The following is a 21,139-nucleotide window of genomic DNA, read 5'->3' as shown; positions in this document are numbered from 1 at the left end:
GCCGCCGGGTGGGGGCAGCCGCGGCTTTACGGAGGTGCTTGCGGAGCGCTGCAGCTTCGGGTTTGGTAGCCGGCATTTCTTAATTCTAACAATGCCGTCAGTTTTTTTTGCAGGGTGCTTTTCGCGGGTAATAAATAAATAGGCGTGCCTCGTCATACGCGGGGTAATGAACTGATGGTGAGTTGGCCAGTAGGAGTTTCACGGTGACCGTACTGTGAAGCGTGTCTCGCGCTGTAACAGCGCCGTGACGCTGGCGGCGGCGGCTGCAGAATGCTTTCGGTTGGAGGAGACCTCAAAGCCCACCCAGCCCTACGGGCAGGGCTGCCCCCCGCCGTCTCGGCTGGCCCAGGGCCCGTCCAACCCGGCCCCGAGCGCCTCCTGGAACGAGGCACCGCAGCTCCCGGCGGCCGTGCCAGCGCCTCGCCGTCCCGTGACGGCAGCAACGGCCGCGAGGGGAGGTCGCTGCTCGCTCGCCATCTCGCGCGGCCTCGAGGGGCTGACGGCAACGGCACCGCATCGCGCTGCGGGAGAGAGGCCGGACTTCGCGTGTACGCCGCGCCATGGCCCTGCAGGTGAGCGGGAGGGACGGCAGCTCATCGGTCTTCGTGGCCGTGACCTCCCGGCACAGGAGTCTGCTTTGGGCTCAGAGCAGCGCGTTACCCGTGCGCAGCCCGCTGGGAGCTCTCCCCGGGCACTGTGACTGCGGTGGGAGGAGACGCGCCGCTCAGGTGCGCTCGCTCTGTTAGGATGGGTTCGCTGTTAGCGGCTGGCACGGGACGGGGAAGCGCCGAGCCCACGTATGCGTGTGTGTGTGGGAAGCGTGCATTCCTAAGGGAGTTTTTAGGGTGTGCGCATCTTTGGAGTGATGCGCTTGAAGTGGCGTTTCGGTAGGAAAGCTGCTGCCTCCACGCGTCAGCGGCTGCCGAAGGAACCGAACCACCTTCGTTGCTGCCTTCCAGCGCTCTGCGGCACGTGTCACTGCCCGCCTCGCCCGTGCCAGGACGGGTTTGGCTGCTGTTCTCTGTGGGGTTTTCCGTTCTCCCTTTCGCTTTAGGATCCTCCAGCCCTTTATCCTGCCTCAGCTCGCTCTGTGTGTGTGTGAGAGGCCCCGACGCGGGGCGCGTTGGCAGAGCTCAGCGCTGTGAGCTGCGGCTCCGAGGGGCGGCACAGAGGGCTCGTTGTTCCTTCTGAGCCCGCTCCTTCCGTGGGCCGGGGCTGCCAAGTCCCGAGCGGAACGCCAGCTTTTGTTTCATCGGCGGTCGTTGTAGTTTGCTGTATTCTGCCTTGAATTCCGGCTAGAAGATAAACGCGTTAGCCCCGATATATAAGAATTGAGCCGTGCATCGCTGTTAGAAAGACCTTATAGATGCTTTCTACCCATTACCACTTTGGTAAACAGCTGCCACCCGCATCCCTTACAGTCACTGACTCAGTCTGTGTGGAAACGAGGGCAGCATGAGCAGTGTTTTAGCAGGAGGGCTCTGAAACATCTGAGTTTTGCAAACTGAGGATGAAGAGTTCTTTCTTTGCGTGTATCAGACTGTTATCACATATAGTGATAATAATTTCTGCGTTTATCTTTAATGCATGTGTGTAAATCTAAGTCTGCATATGTATATATAATCTATATGTGTACTTCTGCTTTTAATTTGAGGAGTGAGAGGGAAATTCTATCAGCTCATGATTAAAGGATATTATATTTTACAGGCTAAGCATGTTGTGTAAGCAAGCAAATCCTAAGCAAAATCCGTGCACAAAGATTGGATTGAGGGAGATGAAGAAAAGAATGTTTGTCATTGAAATTTCATTTCCATGCACTTATTGTTGACAAAGATGTGCATTGCATATTTTTGAAACAATGGCTTGTGATATTTCATATAGATCCAAATAGAATAAAAGTATAGAAAAATAAGAAGCTAATAATGGCATCCTTATTGTGGGTTGTTTTTCTTGTTTAGTTTTTCTTTTGTCTGTACAAGTCTAATGCTTCTAGCTCATTCTTTTTGTGATGATAATTCAGAAAACTACTCTGCATAAAGGAGGTTTCCACCAACTTAAATAGTCCTTCTATCTCTGTCCTGGCAGGGCTTTATACACAGCAGTGGCCACAGTGTAAAGATGAAGATAAAACTTATGTAATCTTCAGTCAGTTGTGGCAACTTGATTGTGTATTGATACTGATGTCAGTTCTTCTTGCTGGTGACCGAGCATGAGTGCTGCTGTTGTTTGTACTTGTATGAGTAAAACAAAAAGGGTCAGGTATGTCGCGTCTACTGGTGTTGGGAGTAAGAATGAAATACTTGTTTTACAGTGGAGTGGTTCACTTGGGAGGGACCTACAAGACCAACGAGTCCCCCTGCCTGACCTCTGCAAGGCTAACCAAAACCTTAGGCCTTGAATGCATGAGTTCTGACCCCGTGCTGCCATAGGTTTATTAAAGGCTTTATTAAACCTTTTCATGGGAAAATCCTAGACTTACCACTAAACGTATGAGTAATAGAAACCGTATAATGAACTACCGTGCTTGCTATAATGAATATTTTAAGCACACCCCTTCAGAGGCAGACTAATACTTTATGTATTCCTATTGCATTAGGCTGACTTCGATGGAGCTGCAGAAGATGTTAAAAAATTGAAAACAAGACCAACTGATGAAGAACTGAAAGAACTCTATGGATTCTACAAACAAGCTACTGTTGGAGACATTAATATTGGTATTTCTGTTCCCATATATACATCCAATTTACCCTGTATCTCGAAAACAAGAAAATGTGTTATAAATCTGCTTGATAATTAATGAAGGTATGCATTTATTTTGGCAGAATGTCCAGGAATGTTAGATATGAAAGGCAAAGCCAAATGGGAGGCGTGGAACCTGAAAAGAGGTATTACAGCAGTTAAATTTACCTCATGTAATAACTTCAACAGGATGGCAAATAAGAAAAGATAATGACTCCTTTTCTTTGCAGGTATATCGAAGGAGGATGCCATGAATGCCTATATTTCTAAAGCAAAGGCACTGATAGAAAAATATGGGATTTAGAATACTCAGACATCACACTGTGAGTCTTCTCAGTGATGAAGGAAGTAACACTGCAGAGGAGAACGCAGTACTAACTGGTTATTGTGAAATCTAACAGTAAGATCATTTACGCGTGAGCCACCACAGTGTGAGAGGTGTTCACATGCATACTGTGTTTTTAGACTGTATCTTACTCTAATTAAATCTGAGCCTATGAAATAAATGCTTCTGTTGTTGTGGGTTTTGGTTTGTTGGTTTTTTTTTTGGTATAAAATCATATTTAGCATTTCTACAGTGCACACAAGTTTTTAAGATAAAATAACTTATAATAGCTGTCACTTTTTGCAGCTGATGTTGAATAAAGTGAAGGGTTTATGCATGTGCTGGATGAGAAGAGAGAGAAAAAATGAAAAGTGTTTTATTTTTAAGATACAAAGCTAGAGTTTATTTTCAAAAATCAGAACAACTCTTTAAACCCTCTTAAAGAATTACAGTGAAGATCTTCTGGAGGAACAGAGTAACTTTTAGGCATAACAGTGCAATTCAGCAGAAAGAATGACTTAATTATTAAGTGCTGTAGACTTACACTTGCTATTAAAATAGAGGGAAATACTCATAAAGCAGCATTTTCTATACACTTGGTTATATGTTTTATCAAGAAAATTTCATTTGAAGGTTCCAGCAGATAAAAGTGACCTCCAGGAAGACTGTAAATGGAAGTATCTCCTCTGGTTATATTGAGCCAGGCTGAAAAAGATATTTAAAGAGTCAGAAATGTCAACTATTCTGGTTATCTTATGAAACCACTTCAGAATTATTTAGTAATTGCTTTAAATCCCTCATCAACAGCTTTCTCTGTATTTCATTGTGTCTCTGTTTTATTTAAGAAGGTGGTAAAAGACCCCGGAGAATTCTGTTCATGAAATGATTTGCTACAGCAGGGAAATGCCTAACCAGAAAAGGAAGATACTTAAGCAAAGTACCTTCGGCATCATGCACTGTTTCTTCAGAGCCATCAAAGCAGGTGACATCACAAGAGAAGATGGTTTTTCTTTCTGCCTTCTCAAAACTGTGAACATAAAAAAGTTTCATTACCATAAGTTTCTCTGTCCTAAGATACTTTTGGGTTTTGGGTTTTGCCTCTATGTAGAGAATAGCTATTTTTTGCTACTCAAAAACAACATAAACTTTATGGGTTAAATTGTGCAGAACATCAAGAAGTGGAATTACTGTGTTTGTGAGATTCTTAAGTCCTTACACTGCTGCACTTACATCTCAGGTTTTAAAGAAAAAATGACTCAACAGTTAAGAAAAAAGAGCTTTAACCTGCAATGAAAATTCTCTTTGACAATAAAATGTATGCTTTCTGCTTATATTGAAGTTCTGGTATTTCAGGGCCTTATCAGTGTCAGGTGCCTAGGGCCAAAACAGGTCTTTCACTTTGCCAGGGTGAGAAACTTTAACTATCCACAACTAGGTAAGCTAGCTGTAGAATAGTAGGTGGCATGGAAGTTTCCTCTCTGTTCCTGGAAGAAAGGGATTCTTTGCTTCTGGTTAGGTTAGCAGTCTTTGGATCAGAAGGCTGAACAACAGGATCCTGAAGCATGACTAGCTTCAAGTTCTACCATGACATATTCAGTACTGTAATAATAGTTGTGGTGGTTTCATAAACAGTGTTTTCATTTATGGCAGAAAGAGTAGACACAAAGATACACTAAAGAGAAAGCTATATTTACTGTTTCATATTTTTTAATAGCAGAAACCAGAGCAAATTGCAGAGGAATAAATTAAAAAAAAAAAAAACCTACTTGAAAGAATCAGGAAGAAAGAAAGCTGTAAAATATAAACATCATACAAAGTTGTAAAACTTACGAGTATGTCTGAAGAATGCTAACATCTTTTCTTACAGTAAGTATCAAGTGTTTCTTGATGTCCTCATTTTTCAGAAACTCAGAAGGAGTTCCTCCTAAGAATTTGACATGTTCAAGAATGTCTTCATCCTTTGCTTCATTTACTTTTCCCATCAGAAGAAATGCTTCAGACTGTGAGCACCAGACAAAAGATCAGGTGTTGTGTATAATACGCACAGTATTAAATAATACACCATGATATACAGCACTTTAAATAATATTTTCACAAAGAATTGTTTTAGTAAAAAACTGGGAAGATGCTCTATTACCAGTACTCAGTGGCTGATCAGTTTAACATTTGCAGAGAATGCTTCTTAGAGAGGGATAGGAGACAGTGTTTGCTAACTGATGGTAAGTGAGAAAAACACTGAGAATTTCAGACACATAGCAATGAATTTGATTTTGACTCTCGCTATTGGAATGTAAGGAATAAAACAGTGAAGAAAAGCCTAACTAGTGGGCACGGTGCCCACTGATGTACTGCTGGAGTGACCTAGAGGTTATGGAAAGTTTCAGGACTCATAATTACTTCTAGGAAGCACTAGCTCATGCTCAAGCATGCTTGTTAACAAGTCTCAGAAAGAGAAGAATGGAAGCAGCAAAGAGCAGCTGAACACAGGAGGGCTGGGAAAAAGCCCAATTGCTGTTATTTTACTGAGAAAGAGCAGGAAAACCAGCAGGACAACCAGAAAATCAGAAGCAGGGGGTACTGAAGGTAAATTAAGAAAGTGAAAAAGGATTAAAAGGAGAAAAAAAATAGCTGGCAAATGCGCTGAGGGCTGGTGTGGGAAGCTGATAAAAAAAAACTGGGGTAAGACAGTTATTTCATGTTACAAAGGAGTGCAACTTTGTGTTTTGTTTTTAATACTCTGAAGCCAAAGGCCATCATAAATAATAGAGTATTAAGAAGATCAAGGAGATTGCTCTCTCTAGGTTAAAGTTAGCTGTGGTAAATATTCCACTGAAATTCTCCATCCACCTCAGAATTAATATCCTCAAAAAAAATCAGAACATTTTTCTGATGTGGCCTGAAGCTTGCTTTGTTTTAAAGCGCTTGACATATACAACACTGTAAAAGTATCCACAGGTGTTTCACTCGTGCTGGCTAATATTCTGTTCCCCTTTGCACTGGTAATGATTTTGTAACTTACATGTGGGGCATATACCCCTGATAAAAAAAGATGGATCGGCTCTAGTCCATGCTTTTCTTTCAAGTGTACTGCAACTGCATAGCTGATGTAAGCTCCAAAACTGCAGCAAAAAGAGAAAGTAATAAAAGTATAAATAAAATCTGGAAAACATTAACATAACTTGAACATTAGTGCTAACTGGCTATCTTTAACAATGACAGAAATTGTAAATACAGTGAATTTTATGGTTCTGAAATTATGACAAATTATAGTGAAAGTAACTAATTCACACAATATACATTTCAATACAGGCTAGTTTTACAAATCAGGCCTTTGTTGCCTACATTTATTGTAGTAGTTTCCCATATTTACAGTAAAGAGAGTTATGTTGAGTAATTGAAACTGAGTGACCTTCAGAACGTGTTTGTTTAATGATTGGTTCACCTCATGCATTCATTAAGGAGTAAACGTTGACACAAATATTAACACTAAACAACTGGAATGTATTAGTGTAAAAAGAAATCACAGCACTGCCATTTTCAGAAGACATTGTACCCAAAGTCATTTAAAAGTAATGTGAAATAAATACACAGTCTTTGTGATCAGCAGCATCTTTTAGCACAGCTTGACAAAACCTTTGCAGAAATGTATTTGCCAATGGTTTTTGCCAAGAGGGTTGAATAACTATACAAAACTAAAGTGTTCCTTCACCGGGGTGTCTGACAATGTATGTAACGTCACCTGTGACCAAAGAAGGCGAATGGTTTTTCTTGCAGATCTTTCAGCAAAGCACTGGTTATTTCATTAATGACAGCTGTCATGTCCTTTGCAAAAGGCTCCTTAGCGCGACTTTCTCTTCCAGGAAGCCTTACAACTGACACTGCGGAAGAGACGGAGGAAGAGACGGAAAAGAATTGCAGCTGTTTCAAGTGCAAACAGTAAAGTCATTTTCATTCAGTTTTCTCATCGGTTCTGAAAATATGCAGGTTATGTAAACTAATCCTTTTATGGTTGGTACATTGTGTTTGCTATTCCTACTGTTATCATTTAATCCTGTCATTAACGACAGATCAAGTCTCCATCCTCTCCTTTACTCACAAGTGTTCCCTCTCCCATTGTAGTAATCTATAAAAGCCTCGAGTCAGAAATTCACTTAAAATGATAACAGGCTCAGCAGAGATAATGATCTCAGCAGAGGTTTTAAGGCAATTTTATTGCAGTGAGTACTAATAACAAAGAAAAATCCACCAATTTCACTAAAAGAATAAAGAATATCCTTTCAAGGGCAGCATTACAAAGTTAAGCAACTATCAGAATCATGCAGTCCCTGTGTTCCCCTTGGAAGTCTCTTAGGGGCTGTGCACATTAAAATGAAGAATCATCACATAAATCGATGAGCATAGTATGTCTTTTTATTACATTCCTTTCAAAAATTTGGAGTTTTCTCTAACTGCTTAAAGAAAATAAGGAATTAATAGATAGGTAAAAATGTTGACTTCCTGAATTTCTGAAAGTAATGGGTAAGACACAAAGTATTTTACAAGAGATAGAATAAGCTACTGCATAGTACCCTAGATAATGGTACAAAAATGTTCATTTTTTTTTTTTTTTTTTTTTTTTTTTAAGACAACTAAAGCATCTGAAAGAGCATGCTGCTTTCTCCCTTTATCCATCAGGATCTGCAGTTGTTCCTAGGCCATGTCCTTAGTAACTTTGTTGAAAGCTTTTCCTTCTGAACAAAAGCCTTTCCTTTTTTCAGTTTTTACTTCTTTTAATTTCTAGGAAAGGTAGATGTGACTTATGCAACAATTTGCAGGAAGCATGCAAGCAATTTGAGGAGCAGTACAACTGCAATGGCAATGGCCTCCATAAATGCTAAATACTTCCTCTTTTGGGAGGTCTGGGATGAGGCCTTGGTTCCTCTTCGAATAGTTCAGCATTGGATCATTTTAGCACTGATACAGCCTGGCAGCAATGACAATTGCTTCACGCTGTAACTAAATGTAATGTCACTGTTATAAATCCATTGTTTAAACTTAAGATCTGATAACAAGGAGTGCAGAATGATGCAAATGCTCTGGATAAATGAAATTAATTCTGTGCAGCCTCCCAGTGTTAAAAAGTACTTCTTAGCTCTTCATAAGGCTTCTATAAGGCACCACTGATGCCTTGTTTTAACACAGTTAACAATATGCCACTGTGTTGCTGCTTCTGAATATACCAGCAGTTTGTGAGGCAGCAAGCATACTACATGGTCTCCAGAAATTTAGCTCCGAGGATGTAACTTTTTAACTTAGTCAAGTATAAGGTACAAGGTGGTACAGAAGCTTAGTAAACCCATAATCCTAATGGAAATGTGAATTCCTAGTGGAATTCCTTTCTAGATATAAGGTCCATTGGAAAAAAGATTGCAGTGCTCTCAAGAAAGTGATATTCTGTTTAAAAAAAATGTGGTAACTACAATTCAGACTGCCCAGCTTTGTTAACTTCTGCTTTAACTACACAAATGACCAACCTTCAATTGAGCTGCTGAAGAGTTTGCCCCACTGAGCAAAGTGAGAAGTTCCACCTCCAGCCCAGGGAAAGCAAATCAGCCTACAGAGAGCATTTGGCCTTTTATATGGACGAACAATCGCCTTCTCCATGCCTGGGAGAAAATAAAAGTAACCAGTATGAAAACATCCCATCATTCTAAAGCAAATCTCTTCAGTTAAAGGAAAATTAAACTGCATTAAGTTTAATTTATAACAGTGGGCTAATATTTTCTATCATCAGAGCTGCTTGCACTGTGACAACAGTCAGTTAGATATGAGATAATCTTCATGCAACAATGAAAACCAGTTTTATAGAACCAGTTTTATAGAATGCTTTTATAGAGGTGATGGAATAGCATTGGGCAACACCTTTGGCAGTATCTTCTTCTATTTGAGTCATTGGCCACAAGGAATATTGCAAGCAGCAAAAGAAATTGATCTGGGGTTTCGAGTTGGCTCTTCAAAAACACAGGCTTTTAGAAGATATCCCAAAATATAAGATCCATCTGAAGACATAGAAAACACAATGATCACATAGTTCAGTATTCTGTCTATAAAAGCAGTGACAATGGACCTCCATGGAACAGCTGGATGCAGTTTCTTTATATACAGAAAACATCTATGAAATGTCTCATTTCTGTATTTATCCAGTCTCCCCTTACATCCACATAGTCAGCATCCACAACACCCTTTTGCAATGAGTTGTACTGTCCATTGCATGAAGAATGATTTCTATTCTGAATCTGACTCCTACAACTTCTTTTGATGCCCTCAAGTAGCCACATAAGGAATGCAAATGGGAATCCCTCCGAATCTCCGCTAAGCATTTCTGAAATCGTCTGTCACATTCTCTCATCCCCCATTCAGCTTCCAGAACGAAAAAGCCTGGCTTGCTTTAATAATCTTCATATGGCAGTGCTTCTGCATTCATGACTATGATCATTGCCCTTTTCTGTTTTCTCATTTTGTTGTACCCTTTTTGAGATGATGGAATTACCAGAACCACGCTTAGCTGTAGCGTAGCAGCTTTAGTGCTTCTGGTTACTGACAGACAGAAGTAGCACTGACGCAAGATCTGTAACTACTCTGTTCTTTTTACTGAGAGGAGAAACAGGATCAAAGAGGCCAGCTGCATTGTTCTTAAGTCTTTTCTATCAGAAGAGTTATTCTCAACCATTCTTCTTCTTTCTTGACTTTATTATTGAAGGTTAGGTTGGTGGACATGAGCACAGAGGTGACATCCCACTGCTTACTGCATACCAGGCTCTGTTCCCCCAAACAGAAATACCAGGCACAGATAAATTGCTTAGAAGTGACAGTGAAACAGAATTTGTAAAAAATCTTCAACCATTGAAATAAACTCACAGGTTCCTGTTAAAAAGACTGTAAAACTAATAGGAGATAAATATAAGCAGCTTAAAAAAGAGCAACATTTCCAAGATGCTTAAAGTCATCACAGGTATTACTTCTCACTCTGAATACAGCTTGGTATATGTAAGAGTGGATGACTGTTCATAAAGTAAACCTATATGCTTATATGTAGTCTTTTTTACCTGCTTACAAAAGTATGAGAAGTGCAACCAGATCAGAGTAGGCAGCAATTCTCGCCAATTTAAATGCAAACAAGAAAGAAGAAAAATCTATTGTGATGCTGCTGTAGCTAAAATTCTGTAGATTTTTGGGCATGTTTAAATTAACATCAGCATTTATTAAGAATCATTTCAAAGAAACTCTAAGAAAAGAAAGCCAAGCAAACTTGGATCAAAAGTTAACTGGCAAAAGATGTGTCTCAAAGTCACTGAGGTATGGAGGAACCACCACAGCAGAAGCCATAATTCCTTAGGTAGATTCACACAGCATCAGTACCACCAGTCCCATTTACATATTCCTTACAAAGACAGAAACAAACATTTTGGAAGCCTCTTAACTTGGCAGACAAGTAAGAATAGAAAAATCTCTTTTCAAACCGATTCTAAAGATGACAGAAAAATTGCAGGCATGAGAAAGAAGCACATTTAGCTGAGTCTTTAAACTATTTCATGATACATTACCAGTCACTGAGAATCTTTCACGCTTTCTACTCATACAGGTTTATCCCGTTATTGTCCAACTTACCTTAGAAGCAAAGTACCTGAAAAATCACCAGTGCAAGTGCCAAGAAATGACAGCCCAAGGGCTGAATCAGTGCTCTGTAACGAGAAGAAAGAATCAAACTTTATGTATCAGCAGATGTGAGGTGAAGCCAGTCGTGCAGGTGAGGAAGGAATATGATTCAGGTGGAAGAGTCGCTCGCTTTATGTCTTTTCTGAAGGGGAGGAGTCTATGCATAGAAAAAAGGCAGGGACTGAAGCATAGAACATCCCAAAAAAAGACTGGGACATCTGGGCGTGACATCAAGCGGTGTAAGAAGGGTGTCCACATCGATCCCAGCAATTTAAGCAGCATAGGTTAGCACACCAATGACAGCATGGAAGTCGTGGCAATTTTACTACTGGCAGTCCACAACCTAGATGAAAAAAAAAGCCTTTGCAAAGCAACCAAGAAAAGCCAGCCGTTTAGGAAAGCTATGTTCAGATTTACAGCGCTCACACCACTGCTGGGCAATTTTGTAAAGGGCTGAAGATGTGAACGTCATTGTCTGATTTAAATAAGACCCTACATTTGTTTACTGGGGCAGTTATAATTTCAACAAGCTGGAAACATGAACACACTGGTTACATGTGATGGTTTTGTGTCATCTCCCAAGTTGTGCTTCTGAAGATGCTATCAGCAACCTAAAAATCCCTGTGTATTTTGTAACTGCTTTTGTAGCACTAGGAATATTGCCATCTTTTTTCTTCTTTTTAGTATTGCTCTAACAAAAATAACAGCAATAGTAATAAAATAAGGATATTCCAAAGCATTGGCCAAAACTAACAGACCAGAGTGCCAAAGTGTATTGTGATCCTTAACTTAAGATACATCAGTTGGATTACTCTGTAGTTTTCACATTATTGCTGCTACTGCTGCCCAGAGAGCAGTGGGTGCCCCAGCCCTGGAGGTGCTCAAGGCCGGGTTGGATGGGGCCCTGGGCAGCCTGAGCTGGTGGGGGGCAAACCTGCCCATGGCAGGGCAGTGGGACTGCATGGGCTTTAGCGTCCCTTCCAACCCAAGACCTTCTGTGATTCTGTCACTATCATTATTCTCCATTTTTCCATATCTCTCTAGGAGACTGAGAAATGTGTGGTGTTGGTTGAAAAGCGCACTTGCTGGCCCAGCCAGTCAGCTGGGCTTCCCCAGGTGAGGTCTGCAGCCTTCCGTTCACTGCTGATTTCCTGCTGTCCTGGGAACTCTCAATCAGGACAAAAGACCTCATGCAAACGATAACAAGAAAGCCTTCCCCATCCCTCCTCTCCCAGCTGCAGCCGTTTCCATGGGAACAGGCATGGGGAAGGCGAGGGCTTGGCAGTGAATGCTAATCACGGGCTCTGCAAACTTCCAGATGGCCGAAGTCAGAATGCCAACAGCCGCTAAGGTTCTTTCATAGCACATCTGTGTCGCAATTAATATGAAGTAAGATGCGGCACACCTATGTTTGGAAGGTGCACAATTTAAAGCAGCTTATAGTGGCTGACTAGTCCTGACCTGTGCTGTTATGCCCAGCAGGGCTTCTCCACATGATGCTAACAGACGCATCTGCTTATAACTTACCATTTATAATAAAGCTCCTGATGTGCTATATTTACTCCAGCCTCACATGGTGGCAATTATCAAATCAGACACATAACACTGATGTCCTGAAAGCCGGCTGTTAAAACATCAGGTCCAGCAATGTTGCTCCTAGAGTAATAAAATATTACTGGAAATGACTGTTCTCTAACTAAGGTTGAAAATAAAATATGTTAAGAATAAGATTCTGAAAGCACAGCATTAAACAAGTAGCATGACGTTTCCTTAAGAATAGTGAATTACAAGTTGTAAGTTCTGGTTGGTTTTGTTTACCTTCTAACTTTTTCTCTCAGTATCAAAGAATGTTCATTTTTCAAACAAAAATTGGTGAATTAACATTTTCACAAATGAAGTATTTCCAACAGATGCTACTCTCAACTAAAATTATTTTTCACTTTCATCTTCATCCCTAAGAACAAGGTCTTTACAGAACCAAATTTGCCAACTGCAGAAGTCCAGAATTTCCTCCTCCTTAAAAATTTCTTAGCTGCTGCTCTATTGGCAATTTTCAGTCTCTTTTGTGCAACAACAGGAACACAAAGGGACCTAGCAGTAGGTCACGAAGACTGTGAGTGAAACACTTACCAGGCAACGGGCAAGTATGATTCTATCAGAAATAATGATGAAAGCAAGCATATTTTTTATGCACTACTTACAATTCTGGAAGCCAAACAATGTAATCTTTGTCTAGGAGTAAAACCATTGCTGGAGCAGTTGCAATTCACTAAAAGTAATTTAACGTGTCTCATTTTGAAAGCTAAAATCAGCACATACAGATCTCTGCAGTAAAGCAAAAAAGGAGCACTGTTTCTTGGTTGCACACGTAAGATTTGAAGAACTCAGTCATGTATGTTGCTTTATAAAGGTTGGCTCTTATTATAGCCCATTGTAAAATACATTGGATTATATGTACTGCAAGCCATTTAATTTGCTTTCCCCTCTGTAAATCATCACTTACTGTCAATAATTATTATTTTAACAAACCTTTGCCATTTTAGCATCTTTACTACAACTATGCATTACTTTGTGGTCACTATTCTTCAAAGGATAAACTTAAATCTTTCCCTTTTAGGAGCATTCATGGAGAGACATGCAATTAAGCAGTTCTCATTCTACCTGAAGGAAGAGCTGCAGTAAGCCTCCTCTCTAGGACAGTCTTGAGACAATCTTAAATAAATGAAAAATGTCCCTTTATTGCTTTTAAGTATGCAGAAGTAAACATGGACTGAAAAGCAGAATTTACAAAATGGAAGACTTCAGAGATGTATTAGAGACTGGGAAAGATGAGTGCCACCAGATAGAGTACTGAATAATCTCACCTGGAATTCTGCTTATCATACTGGTCAGCCTCTTCAATAAAGGTAACTTCAAACTGGATTAGATAGCTAGAATACAGAGCTTATGGAAGAGAAGTGAGGGCACTTTGAATAACGAGTACAGACTGTCCATGAATTCAACCATAACTAGAAATAGGATTTTAACCCATCACATTCTGAAATAGCTTTCCAGACAAGAGCAGAAAAACTAGCTGTGTTAAGATGGCAGTTCAGGTTATTAAAGTGGTTGTATAACATGTGGGTGAACCCTTTCGGTACCACACTGCTATTGGCTTGATGAAGGAATGCATCGGCAGACAAGGAAAGAAAGCCAGCTAGCTGCAATGCTGAAAGAACAGTTCTGCTAACAGAGGGCCAGTTTACTTTAACAAATACAAAGCCCTTTTCATTACTGTACTCAGTATGTAGTGTATGCAATAAAGTCAGACCACTAAAGCCTGGTAACTAAGAAAGAAAATAAAATAAAGGTGTATTAAAAATAGAGAAAACAGGAAATCTGGAGGGACTAGGACTCATAGAAAAGCTGACTTTTCAGCCTTGCACAGGATTATTATGTGTAGAAGTTACATTAAAAATGTTCAGTCTGTATACAGGACTGACTATGGAAAATATAACGAAATGAAATAGATGCAGTCTGGGTACAGACTGGGTACAGTGACAGTGATGGAAATACGGATAGGTGATGATGGCAGCAACTGATGATGTGTTGATGGTTGTACTAGATGATCTTACTGGTCTTTTCCAAACTTAATGATTCCACATACTGTTGTCTCAGATGCATCACACATCTTCAAAAGCAAATTTGGGTCTTCAGTATTGGAAAATTAGTTAACAGCTTGGGGACAAACCTTATTCTATAGAAATGTTTTCAATCAGTAAAGAAAACTAAAATGTTCAAGGCAGGGATCCAAACATTATCCGCTTCTTTGACTGAAGATCAAGATATAAAAACTGACTGCAGCACTTCCAGGAAGCAATAACAAATGAGAGAAAAGTTATCAAGTGCTACAAACTATTAAGACAATGCAAACTGTCAGTAAGAAAGCTACTCTTAGTGTTCTGCTGCTTGTAAATAAAAATAAATAGTAGTCCTATAAACACCACAGTTATCCTCAGTGCAAAAAAAAAAAAAAAAAAAAAAAAAGGAAAACATAATTGGCACTGTAAACTCCATTCCATTCATGGGAAAAGATAGAGACATTTTTCAAGAACTCAACGTGAACCTGAAGTCAGAAAAAGAGTGTTTCCTTTAGGTACAATGTGTGACGCTCTTGAAAAATTTTTCAAATCTTTCAGTAGATACCTCAGGGTTTGAATGATACACACACCAGTTTGAGGGCTGAAGTGCTCCACTATAAACTGAGTAACATTTTAGAAAGAAGGAGATTGAATGAGAAATGCAGTCAACTGCCAAGAATCCAGAAACTCCCAAAAAGCATCAAAGGCAACATTTCAGGGTGGACAGAAATAAACTGAAGCAGAAGAAACCTACAAACATCTAAGCCAGGGATTACAACTGTACCCTGAAAACTTCCCCTAAGGGCAATCAAAGAAATGCATGAATAAAGGAAATCACTGACAGAGATGACCTAAGAATGAAAAAGAAGGCAGACCTGATGTGAATCCTTAAAAAATCATAAGCAAGACATTAGGTCTAATGTACAGTAAACAAATGAAGCAACTAAAGTTACATGGAAGGACTTACAGAAGATACCCAGAAGTTGTACCACAAGTCTCTGATAAAATAGTCCTTCCAGACATGCAAAGCTGAGCCTCATACAAAAAAAGAACCTACTGCACACCCCAGAAGGTAGTAATTCCATCACTACATGGAGCAAATATGCAATCTGATAACAAATCATTAGGAAATGGCATGAGGAAACCATTCCTGAATGCTCTCAGGCATGTTAATAGCATGAAAGTTCTTCTATAAGAGGATAAAAAATTTCTGATAGAAGTGTATTTATCAGGACCTTAAACTTGTCTTAGCAAAGTGTACATGTGTAGGCTGCTACCCTTCCACAGCATAGCACCACAGGCTCTGTAGAACTGGTGTTAACAAACATTTGCAACATATTCATGCTTACTTCTGGAGATTCTAAGAAAGCCAGGAAACTCCATAGTGCTACAGCAGCAAAACTGTTAGTATTGCAAGTATAATCAAAGAAATGCCTATTGCACTTTCCTAAGAAATAATTGATAAATTGTGAAGGATGGGATTTTGTCTGAAGTGGGCACAACAGTGACAGTAGTAGATAAAAGAATAAATATACAACAATAGATATGTGCAGTGAAATAAGGAATATCTCAGCTGGTCAGGAAAAGATGCATAGCTGAGAGCACAGACTACATTTATTGACAACAAAAATCAACCAAGAGCCTGGGAAAAGGTCATGATATATACATTCACTTTTAACGCAGAAGCTACCTCACCAAAGCAGATGACAGCTTCAGCTTCTGGACACTGGAGTGCAGAATCAAATCACAGAATTGGTTGAGGACCTTCAAAAGTCATCTGATCCAACTCTCCTGCAATGAACAGGGACACGTACAGCTAGGTCGGGTTGCTCAGAGCCCCATCCAGCCTGACCTTGAATGTCGCCATCACTCTGGGCAACCTGTACCAATGCCTCATCACCACTGTTGTAAAAAACTTTTTTCTTATACCCAAATCTAAATTCCCCCTTTTCGTTTGAAACCATTTCCATTTGTCCAATCACAGCAGACCCTGCTAAAGTGTCCCCTGCTTTCTCACAGATCCCCTTTGGATACTGAAAGGTCACTCTAAGCTCTCCCCAGAGCCTTCTCTTCTCCAGGCTGAACAGCCCCACCTCTCTCAGCCTGTCCTCACAGGGGAGGTATTCCATCCCTTGGATCATTTTTGCGGCCCTCCTCTGGACACACTCCAGCAGGTCCACATCTCTCCACATCTAGATACAGTACCCCTGGTGAGGTCTCACAGTGCAGAGTAGAGAGGCAGGAACCACCCTGCTGCCCAGTGCCAAGATCATAGACATTTGGTGCATAGGCACAACAAACAACAAATTCTGCAGTGTACCAAATTGTAGTACATCGGCTAACTTGAAGAAACTATTCATTGTCAGCCAATTGGCTTGATAAAGGTTAAAATAAGTCATAATAGATTGTTGTTTCTTTTTTTATAGCCTAAGGATATATACTCTATGTAAGGATTATCAAGGAAAAAATCATTGATGACAAATTGACATCCCTTGATAATTTGTTGATAGAGGAGAAAAGAGACATAATTATCAACATATATAATCAGGACAATAAATATTCATTTGGCAAGGAAAGCATCATGCCCGGACTGGATGTTAACTACAAAATGAATGCAAGACCAGGGGGGAAACAAGACCTTGCATGCCAAGCAGTAAAAGAAGCAGAATTTGAAATGAAATGGGGTGGTGGCAAGAGCCATGGCACAACTACAGCCTCAGTTCATTCCCAGCCTTTTGGACCAGTAGTTCAGCAAACTCTTGCATTACAGATAAGGAAGAAATACAGGCATTTCATTGGAAATTGAAAGAAGAAATACGAATTTGAAGAAAGTGCTTAAAAAAAACCTCAGCCAAACAACAAAAAAGTATGTACATGGCTTGAATACTAACTGCACCCACTTACTTAAGAAAATTAATTTTCTCCTAATATCAGTTAGCATATAGTGCATGAGCAATCTCACAACAAATGAAACAAATACTGACTGAGCAGCACAATTACCATCTGCAGTGGGTGGCCACTAGAGTTAACTGAGCACAATGTAGACAGTGATAGCTTATGACTGTCTCCACCTTCCTCTAGGCAGTGTTGTTGCACCTATCACTCACAAACAGAATGAATGAGAGCATATGTGCTGAGGGGCTTGTGCTAAGAACTTGGGATATTTTTTCCTTGATATCCGATGCATTTTTCTTTGAAAAAGGTTGTTTATTCAGGTGTTACTTTCATTACCAGTTGCTGTTAGGATTACTGCTCCATGGCACCACCTACAGCTTTCCCAGTATCACAAAAAGTCTTCACTGTCCACTTACCTTCTAGCTCTGATACATGTAAACCAGCCATATGAGTCAAAAGGAGAACTGGGTAAATAATATTTACACAAAGTAATGAATGCTGTAGGCATAAATCCACAGATGTTTTCTCCTCAAATTTAACTTGATGTTGATGATGGCAGAAGTAATCCTGCCCTTCCCAGCTTCCCAAAGTATAGTTTTCTATCCCAATCTTTCTGTCAACACTAACAACAACACTAACACAACAAGTAGAGCAGCTTATCAAGCTGAGAACTAATACTTACTTTGTAGGTTAGTTTTCAGATAAATCAGTCAGCAAATCCCATACAATTTCATCATCCTCCTGCTGATAAGAGGAAAGAGACAAGAATTCATAACATTTTTTGCAAAGTGACCTACTTAGGCCAGCTGGCAAGATGCACACTGAGATTACATATACATTCCCAAAATTTGGATGTAGAAGACAGATCTGTGGTAACCTAATGGAGTCATTTGCCTTTAAGAATTATTTTACAACTCTTAATTAAAAGAAAAGACAACAACAACAACAAAATGAAAAAAAACGACCCTGCAGAGTCTGTATTACTGGTTACAAGACACCTTCAGTTGATCTCATTGTAATTCAGGGAAAAAAAATAGCCACACATAATAAAGAATTATTACATGAACAGATGATCTTTTGGGGCATACATTCAACTGAATCTGAACTTCTGTGAAATCTAGGCAGTTCTAGTTAGGGAAGGCAGGAGTTCTAAAAAAATCATAGCTTATTTCTAAGTTGTCTTTATCTTTCAAGTGCCCCCATCTTTCAGTCTTTTATCTAAGATCCGAGTTAGATTGTTGCACTGGCGACGGAATCATAGAATTGTTTTAGCTGGAAGGAATCTTTAAGATCATCCAGTTCCAATCTCCCTGCTACAGGCAGGGACACCTCCATGACCATGCTTCTCACAGCCCCATCCAGCCTGGCCTTGAATGCCTCCAGGTACAGGGCACCCAAAACCTTGCTGAGCATCCTGCTCCAGTGTCTCACCACACTCACAGTAAAGAATTTCTTCCTAATACCTAGTCTAAATCTACCCTCTTCCAGTTTAAAACCATTTCCCCTCATCCTGTCACTATCTGCCCTTATAAAAAGTCCCTCCCCAGCTTTTCCATAGGCTCCCTTCGGGTACAGGAAGGCCGCTGTAAGGTCCCCCTGGAGCCTTCTCTTCTCCTCACAGAGGAGGCTCAGAGTGCTCCAACCCTCTGATAATCTCTGTGGCCCTCCTCTGGACCCTCTCCAACAGCTCCACGTCCTTCTTGTGTTGGAGGTCCCCGAACTGGACACAGTACTCCAGGTGGGGGTCTCACGAGAGCAGAGTAGAGGGGCAGAATCACCTCCTTTGACCTGCTGGTCACACTTCTCTTGATGTAAGCCAGGTTACAGCTGGTCTTTTGGGCTGCAAGCTGACTCATGCTGAGTCTTTCATAAACTGACACCCCCAAATCCTTCTCCTCAGGGCTGCTCTCAAGCCATTCTCCACCCAGCCTGTATTTATTGCCCCATCCCAGGTGCAGACCTTGCATTTGGAAAGCTTGAACTTCATGAGGTTGGAATGGGCCCACCTCTCAGGAATGTCCAGGTACTTCTGGATGGCATCCCTTCCCTCTACAGAGTCAACTGTACCAAGGTATTATGATATATAAGAATTCCTCTGTACAATCAAGACTTTCCTGGATTGTACCTTTTCTTAACCACACATTTTAAATTTGGTATATGATCCGATCAATTAAAGGCAGCCAAAATATGCTTGAGATAGTTCACAGCCAAAAATATATATTTTTTATTTTTATTATTTTATTTTTTATGGAGCCATCGGCAAAGAAATGGTTCAGTGTGAAAAAGTATGAATTTTGTTTTAAGAAAATATTCCCTAGAGAAGTGTATATTCCATTACTCTCTCTACATTTAGAATACATTAAAAATCCTAGTTGTATAAAAAACAGTATAAAAGACGAAAAGAGCAGGCAGATAAATCAAAGAACAATTTAGGCTGGAAGAAATCTCTACAGATCATATAGTCCAAAACCCCCAAACAACCAGGGCCATCTTTGAAGTCTGACTCAATTTTAAAGCTAGATGAGTTTGGAGCCATATCTAGCTGAGTTCTGAATATCTCCAAGGACAGAGATTCCACAGTCTCCCTGGGTAACCCAGTTCCAGAGCGTGACCAGGCCCACAGTGAAGGTAATTTTCTTTTCATTTTTCTTTCCCCTGTTGCAGTTCATGTCTTTTGGTGCCTGTTCTTTTGCTGGGTACCCCCAGAGAAGAGCATACCACTTCCTTCTTTGTACCTTTCCATAAAAGAGGTGAAGGTATTAATTAAATCCCCATTTAGCATTCTCAGCCTCTGCTTGCACATCATCCATTCCGGCCACAATGGCAGCGGCCCCTGTCAGACTCCTTTCAGGATGTCAATATCTTTCTTGTACAGAGGATTCCAAAATGAATACAGATGTGGTCTTGCAGTACATTTAGCAGCACATTTAAAATGGACATTTTACATTATTTTTTAATCACACTTTTGAGACACAGGCTTTTCAGACCATGACGATGTTTTACATTTGTTCTACTCATCATCTTATAGCAAGTGGACAAATACCAACTAAAAAATACAGTGGAAAGCATATGAACCAACAAAACACTTGCACTAAGACAAACAAAGAAATAGATCCAACAGTCCCACAGCTTTATACATAACTACACCTGACATAGGCTTGTTCATATACATCATTCACATCATTTTTAATAAAATTTAAAACATGTATTTTCCAAGGCACTTAGGCTTTTTAGACAACAATAGTCATGGGAAGAAATGTCCAGTTATGAGAATGCACTCTGTAACATGTATAATAATATCCATTACAGGATTTGTAGGACTATCCCTAGAAGTTTTTCCACTCGGGCAAATCCAGTGGTATGCTGCTGCACACAGGAGACAGGAGACAGCAAAGTGATTAAACTTCAGGACAAAATCTGCAGGAAACCACATATCAGTAGCTCCTGAGCTCAGGAAACCTGGAAAACTAAGACAAGATCTTAATCTTTCATCTTTACACCTATACATTATAAGAGAAAACTATGCATATCCTCAAATTTTTGATGCATTGGTCACATTTTTCCCAGCACGTTATCTCTCTGAGCTACACTTTTAGCAGACTGTATCTAAACAGGTTAATTAGTTACTAACATCCTAAAACTGATAACAAAAAATACACATACCTCTTTACCAACTGAAATTCTTTTCCCCAGAAAGCCATCTGTCATTACCTAGTCTTGAAAAAATATATGAAAGTATACTCTGACCTGTGGAAGACTTGGAGCTGATGTGCTCACAGCATAGCTAACACAGACCTTCATAGAATTTATTGGTGAATTGAACATACCAATGCTATTCTAGTAGGTCACTGATCCTAGCTACTTT

General features: G+C 40.1%; 2 protein-coding genes across 4 annotated transcripts; one reads left to right on the top strand and one right to left on the bottom strand.

Annotated features, from left to right (window-relative positions):
• Positions 1-489: 489 nt before the first annotated feature.
• ACBD7 (acyl-CoA binding domain containing 7) lies at positions 490-4,240 on the top strand. The gene is made up of 4 exons (XM_042817044.1): positions 490-572; positions 2,597-2,714; positions 2,823-2,885; positions 2,970-4,240. Exons 1-4 carry the CDS (start codon positions 561-563, stop codon positions 3,041-3,043), a joined length of 267 nt encoding a protein of 88 aa, XP_042672978.1. The 5' UTR covers positions 490-560; the 3' UTR covers positions 3,044-4,240.
• OLAH (oleoyl-ACP hydrolase) lies at positions 3,487-21,139 on the bottom strand. 3 transcript variants are annotated; one of them, XM_042817041.1, is made up of 13 exons: positions 20,938-21,139; positions 17,957-18,018; positions 16,070-16,170; positions 13,624-13,702; positions 12,287-12,415; positions 10,712-10,785; positions 8,966-9,102; positions 8,578-8,709; positions 6,804-6,942; positions 6,084-6,183; positions 4,895-5,064; positions 4,006-4,091; positions 3,487-3,769 (listed from the first exon to the last, which is right to left on the bottom strand). In XM_042817041.1, exons 7-13 carry the CDS (start codon positions 8,994-8,996, stop codon positions 3,636-3,638), a joined length of 792 nt encoding a protein of 263 aa, XP_042672975.1. In that variant the 5' UTR covers positions 8,997-9,102; positions 10,712-10,785; positions 12,287-12,415; positions 13,624-13,702; positions 16,070-16,170; positions 17,957-18,018; positions 20,938-21,139; the 3' UTR covers positions 3,487-3,635. The 3 variants fall into 3 exon arrangements, with proteins under 3 accessions (XP_042672975.1, XP_042672976.1, XP_042672977.1); XM_042817042.1 differs by lacking the exon at positions 8,966-9,102; XM_042817043.1 differs by lacking the exons at positions 8,966-9,102; positions 12,287-12,415; positions 13,624-13,702.

This window comes from Centrocercus urophasianus, unplaced genomic scaffold, assembly GCF_019232065.1.
Source record: "Centrocercus urophasianus isolate 14NV4802_14NV808 unplaced genomic scaffold, USGS_Curo_1.0 seq_16, whole genome shotgun sequence".
Taxonomy (NCBI): domain Eukaryota; kingdom Metazoa; phylum Chordata; class Aves; order Galliformes; family Phasianidae; genus Centrocercus; species Centrocercus urophasianus.
The sequence above is the reverse complement of the archived record's forward strand: the minus strand, read 5'-3'. Positions and strand labels throughout refer to the sequence as shown.